The 5,978-nt window shown below is 43.5% G+C and overlaps 1 protein-coding gene and 1 pseudogene across 2 annotated transcripts in view; one reads left to right on the top strand and one right to left on the bottom strand.

Annotated features, from left to right (window-relative positions):
• The window catches only part of Prpf6 (pre-mRNA processing factor 6), a 72,263-nt gene that overhangs the window by 58,877 nt on the left and 7,408 nt on the right, over positions 1-5,978 (bottom strand). Inside the window, exons 4-6 of the mRNA XM_023704298.1 lie at positions 2,658-2,736; positions 2,084-2,260; positions 1,741-1,896 (exon numbers count right to left, since the gene is read on the bottom strand). Coding sequence (XP_023560066.1) covers positions 1,741-1,896; positions 2,084-2,260; positions 2,658-2,736 — 412 coding nt within the window. The remainder of the gene's footprint in view (positions 1-1,740; positions 1,897-2,083; positions 2,261-2,657; positions 2,737-5,978) is intronic.
• Positions 4,373-5,978, top strand: part of LOC105743949 — a 2,803-nt pseudogene continuing 1,197 nt past the window's right edge. Inside the window, exon 1 of the transcript XR_001117349.1 lies at positions 4,373-5,975. The product of XR_001117349.1 is annotated as a fragile X mental retardation syndrome-related protein 1 pseudogene (transcript). The remainder of the gene's footprint in view (positions 5,976-5,978) is intronic.

Genomic DNA, 5,978 nt, shown 5'->3' on the forward strand with positions numbered 1-5,978 from the left:
AGCAAAGCACAGGGACCGCGGTTCAATCCCCCAGCACCACATGCCAGCCAGCCCCGCCCCCTGGTGGGCTGAGCTGGACACACACACACAAAAATAAAAAAAAAAGTTTGATGAAAGAAAGTAACTCCTACACTCCCCAAACAAACCTGATAGGGAAATAAATATAACAGGCAACAAAGATGGCACTCAGGCTAGAACAGCCCTAAAGGGTTTCCTCAAATGCACATTTGAAGATCCCTGACAACTCATCAAAACCAGGCTCCTAAGAATAAAACAGGAAAATCCCAAAGGTCCACCTCAAATTGAAATAAGGGTGCACATACACAACAAGTTTTTCTCAGTTTGTAAGGTATACAGTAGACATCACAAAAATGTAATTTTCATGTTGTTATAGTATTTTTTTCGCAAGTTCATTTGTATTAAACTTTATTATTACAAAATTTCAAAAAGTACAATAAAAGATTAAATGAAACTGGGGCCAGGGAGATGGCTCAGTAGAATAAGTGCTTGCCTGGCAAGCGCAAGGGTCTGAGTTTGATCCCCAGTTCCACCAAAAAAAACCTCAAACAAACCAAAAAAGATTAAATGAAACTGGTCTACATGAGTTCCTTGGAACCTCTTTTCACAACCCTGTCCACTACTGGGCAGTCAGAAGGAAGGAGAGCAAGCCAGGTGTGGGTACAACCTGTAATGCCAGCATTCTGGGCAGCTGAGGCAGCCAAATTCACTACAAATAAGAGCGTTACTTATGGTTTCAGACGTATGTCTGAGTCAGAAAGGACTCTCTAGTCTTCCAGGATGTGGCCCCCCCATCTCTAGAGCCAAGTGCAAATTCCCTAGTCACACAACTCACTGGGGTACAGGAAAAAAAAAAATCCTAACAGAGTACACAGGAGGGCATTCAGTTCCTGCAGGACATGATGGGATGGCCCTACGCCTATGGCACTGGGTACACCACGCCTGTGTGGCCTTTACAGAAACACAAGTACTCACCTGCACACAAAAGCCCAACCACTCTTTGTGACAGAGAATCTTATCATGTCTCTTTTTTTTTCCTGAGACATGGTCTCACTATGCAGGTTAGGCTGGTCTTGAGCTTACTTTGTAGCCCAGGCTGGTCTCAAACTCTTTTTATTTTTTTCCCCAAAACTCTTAACAATCCTCCTGCCTCAGCCTCCTGAGTGCTGGGATTACAAGCAGGCACCACCACACCCACTAAGAATCATTTCATGACAAAGCACTTAAAGAAAACTTTTCACATTTCTGCTTAGAGTCTGCTGGTTTGGGGTGCCTTTTTCTTTTTTTTTTGGGGGGGGGGGCAGTACTGGGGATTGAACCAGGCAATAAGTGCCAGGCAAGCACTTATTCAGGATTTTTTTTGAGACAGAGTCTCACTATGAATTCCAAGCTGGCCTTGAGCCTTGAACTCACCATGTACAGCTCAAGCTAACCTCAAACTTGTAGCACTCCTCCTGCCTCAGCCCCTTAAGTGCAGGGATTATAGGTGTGCACTACCACACCCAGCTTTTCTTGGCTTTTTGAGACAGGTTATCACTAGGTAACCCAGGCTGGCCTCAAACTCATGGTCTCCTTCTGCCTGTCAAAAAGTGCTGGGATTATAGGCATGTACCATCATGCCTGGTTTCTCCTGTTTTTTAAACAAATGTACTACATTTTATAATCAGACAATAAAAATATTAAATACCATCTCTAGGAAAATGCTACATGATAAACTCTCACCTGGCTCAACCTCATGTCCATCAAAGTGTTTCTTGCTTGCCCAATCTTCCTCATGTCCAGCTCCCCTGTGCCAGGGGTCATCAGACCTGGTGTCATTCCACCTGGGTATGGAGTGTTGAGCCCGCCTGGATAGGGTGTGTTCAGACCTCCAAATTGCTGGGGAACAATACAATGCAGCTTATATTTTCATGCTGTAGAAACATAACTTCAATGGACTCTTCCCAGGTGGCCTCACACAGGCACAGCTGCAAACACAGACTCAGACACAGCAGCACACCAGGGACCTGCAGAAGGGTGCTATCTAAACCAAGGAGCCCCATTCACCTTCCTACCAGATGCTTACAGTTTGCCGGGGATCCACAGAAGTATGATTCTCTCCCGTCTGTAAATGTTTGGCGAAAAAGCTATCAGGAACAGGAGTCAGCTTCTCATAGCGTGGATTCCGCTGACGTTTGTTTCTGGCATCCCCAACTTCTGGGATGCTCAGCCATTCTTCTTCTGTGACCTCTGCCAACTTCCTCTGGAAACACACAGCCCTAAGCTGTCAACTTTCTGCAGGGTTTCATGCCAGGCAGGTCGGCTCACCTACCCCACCCTCCATCATCTTCTGCTTAGAGAAATCAATTTATGGGATGTGTTCTAATCACTAAAATGTAAATTATTCTGTCAAAGGCGAGACTGTAATCTTAGCTGTTCAGGAGGCTGAGGTGGAAGGATCATCTGAACCCAGGAGTTAAAGACCAACCTGGGCAACATAGTAAGATCTCACCTCAAAAAATAAAATAAACACAAAAATAAATAAACAAAACAAAATGACTGCAGCTCAATGGCAGAACCCTTGCATAACCTGTTAAGAGTCTTGGCTAGGTCCCCAGCTCTATGGGCTATCAGGGAAGATACCCCATCTATCCGCTCACTTTGAGATCTGAAAACTGCTGCTGGATTTTGGGGCGTTCCATTCGATATTTCTCAATCTCTTCTTTCTCCCTTTGTTCTCTAGGAAAAAAAAATGTGTCTGTATTAGAATACTTAATATTCATTTCAAAACAAAGATGGTTTGCTATACATCTTAATTATTAAAAAAAAACAAAAAACCCACATATTCAGCAGCTAATTCACGTTTGTTTGTTTGCTTATTTTACAGTACCTGGGATCAAACTCAAGACCTTGCGCTTGCCTGGCAGGTGCTAATGCTGCTAAGCTATATCCCTGGCCCATAAGTATACAATAACTATAGATTCATTCATAATTTTTTTTTTCTTTGTGGAACTGGGGATTGAACTCAGGCCCTTGCATTTGTAGGGAAATGCTTGTTCCACTGAACCATCTCCCCGGCCCCCTCATTCATAAATCTTAACAGCTCAATTATCTACCAAACGAAAACAGACAGAAATTCAATAAAATAAAAGAGAAAAATATCCTTTTTTTCTTTTTGGCAGAACCGGGGATTGAACTCAGGCCCTTGCGCTTGCCAGGCAAGCACTTAGTCTACTGAGCCATCTCCCCAACTCTTTTTTTTTTTTGTAGTTTTTTGTAAGGGTCTACAGGCTACAGGGTCTCACTATGTAGATCGGACTCATAGCGATCTGCCTGTGTTCAGCCTCCCAAAGAGCTGGGGTTACAGGCACACTCCACCACACACAGTTTCAATCACCATCTCAGCATGCCCCAGAGAGAGCCAGCACGAGACACAGGGATAGAACCCTGGCCACTGCATTGGCCTAAGCAGGTGTTTTAATCCACTGAAAGATATCCTTTTATATCACAACAAACCTATCATAGGCTAAAACCCTAGCCAGGAATCCCAGCACTCAAGAGGCTGAGGCAGAAGGATCCTCATGAATTGGAGGACAGCTTCGGCTACATGGTGACTTCAAGGTCAGCCTGGACTACAAACCAAGACCTTGTCTCTAAATAAATAAATATTAGAAAATACTATATGTCCCCAGTTGAAAATGCACCTAATTCCGCAGCTCAGCTATACAGTACACAGCTACAAGCAGGGTTCAGTAGGTGCTGTCAATACCCAGCATCTCAATGGGAAATCTTACTTGCTGCAGAAAGATCAAAATCTCAAACATGGCTTCTACTGAATATTTACCACTCTCCCGCCATCATAGAGTTGAAAAAATTGTGAGCCTGTTAAGTTGGGGACCATCTGTAAGTACATCCCCTAGAACACAAGCACAATGCATTTGCTGGTTTAAACTTCACAAACCTCTAAAGCTTGGGCCACCTATGAATACCTATCTCAGAAGGAAAGTAAAATATCACCTTATTTCTCATCTAGCTCTTTGTTTACCTATCAGTTTCCCTCTCTTCCAAGTGAACATCTCACTCCTAACAAAGAATAAGCCAGATAGCTCAGTGAACTAAATCACCTGCTTAGGCAAAGTGCAGTGGCCGGGGTTCGATCCCCGGCATGCCATGCCATGCCATGCCATGCCATGCTGCCCCGGCCCCTGCCCCTGAAGACGGCGATTGAGAATGGGCCTGATGGCACACACCTGTAATCCCAGTACTTGGGAGGCTGAAAACAGGAGAATCACTACAAGTCTGATCTACCTGGTAAGACCCTGTAGACTCTGCCCTAAATACATTTTAAAAAATAAATAAATTTGGCGGTTCCAACATGGCGGAGCTGACGGTGGAGGTTCGTGGCTCCAACGGGGCTTTTTATAAGGGATTTATCAAAGACATTCATGAAGACTCCCTCACAGTTGTTTTTGAAAATAATTGGCAACCAGAACGCCAGGTTCCATTTAATGAAGTTAGATTACCACCACCACCTGATATTAAAAAAGAAATTAGTGAAGGAGATGAAGTAGAGGTATATTCAAGAGCAAATGACCAAGAACCATGTGGATGGTGGTTGGCTAAAGTGCGGATGATGAAAGGAGAATTTTATGTCACTGAATATGCTGCTTGTGATGCCACTTACAATGAAATAGTCCCATTTGAACGACTTTGGCCTGTCAATCAAAATAAAACTGTCAAAAAAAATACCTTCTTTAAATGCACAGTGGATGTTCCTGAGGATTTGAGAGAGGCATGTGCTAATGAAAATGCACATAAAGACTTCAAGAAAGCAATGGGAGCCTGCAGAATATTTTACCACCCAGAAACCACACAGCTAATGATACTGTCTGCTAGTGAAGCAACTGTGAAGAGAGTAAATATTTTAAGTGACATGCATTTGCGAAGTATTCGTACGAAGTTGATGCTTATGTCCAGAAATGAAGAGGCTACTAAACATTTAGAATGCACAAAACAACTTGCAGCTGCTTTTCATGAAGAATTTGTTGTGAGAGAAGACTTAATGGGCTTGGCAATAGGAACACATGGTAGTAATATACAACAAGCTAGGAAGGTTCCTGGAGTTACCGCTATTGAGCTAGATGAAGATACTGGAACTTTTAGAATCTATGGAGAGAGTGCTGATGCTGTAAAAAAGGCTAGAGGTTTCTTGGAATTTGTGGAGGATTTTATTCAGGTTCCTAGGAATCTTGTTGGTAAAGTGATTGGAAAAAATGGCAAAGTTATTCAAGAAATAGTGGACAAATCAGGTGTTGTTCGGGAGAGAATTGAAGGAGACAATGAAAATAAGCTACCTAGAGAAGATGGGATGGTTCCATTTGTATTTGTTGGCACTAAAGAAAGCATTGGAAATGTACAAGTTCTTTTAGAATATCATATTGCTTATCTAAAGGAAGTGGAACAACTAAGAATGGAACGCCTGCAGATTGATGAACAGCTACGACAGATTGGTTCTAGGTCTTATAGTGGAAGAGGCAGAGGTCGTCAGGGCCCTAATTACACCTCCGGTTATGGTACAAATTCTGAGCTGTCTAACCCCTCTGAAACCGAATCTGAACGTAAAGATGAGCTGAGTGATTGGTCATTGGCAGGAGAAGATGATCGAGAGAGCCGGCATCAACGTGACAGCAGGAGACGCCCAGGAGAAAGAGGCAGAAGTGTTTCAGGGGGTCGAGGTCGAGGTGGACCACGTGGTGGCAAATCTTCCATCAGTTCTGTGCTCAAAGATCCAGACAGCAATCCATACAGCTTACTTGATAATACAGAATCAGATCAGACTGCAGACACTGATGCCAGCGAATCCCATCACAGTACTAACCGTCGTAGGCGGTCTCGTAGACGAAGGACTGATGAAGATGCTGTTCTGATGGATGGAATGACGGAATCTGATACAGCTTCAGTTAATGAAAATGGGCTAGGTA

Source organism: Octodon degus, unplaced genomic scaffold, assembly GCF_000260255.1.
Source record: "Octodon degus isolate 3935 unplaced genomic scaffold, OctDeg1.0 scaffold00194, whole genome shotgun sequence".
Taxonomy (NCBI): domain Eukaryota; kingdom Metazoa; phylum Chordata; class Mammalia; order Rodentia; family Octodontidae; genus Octodon; species Octodon degus.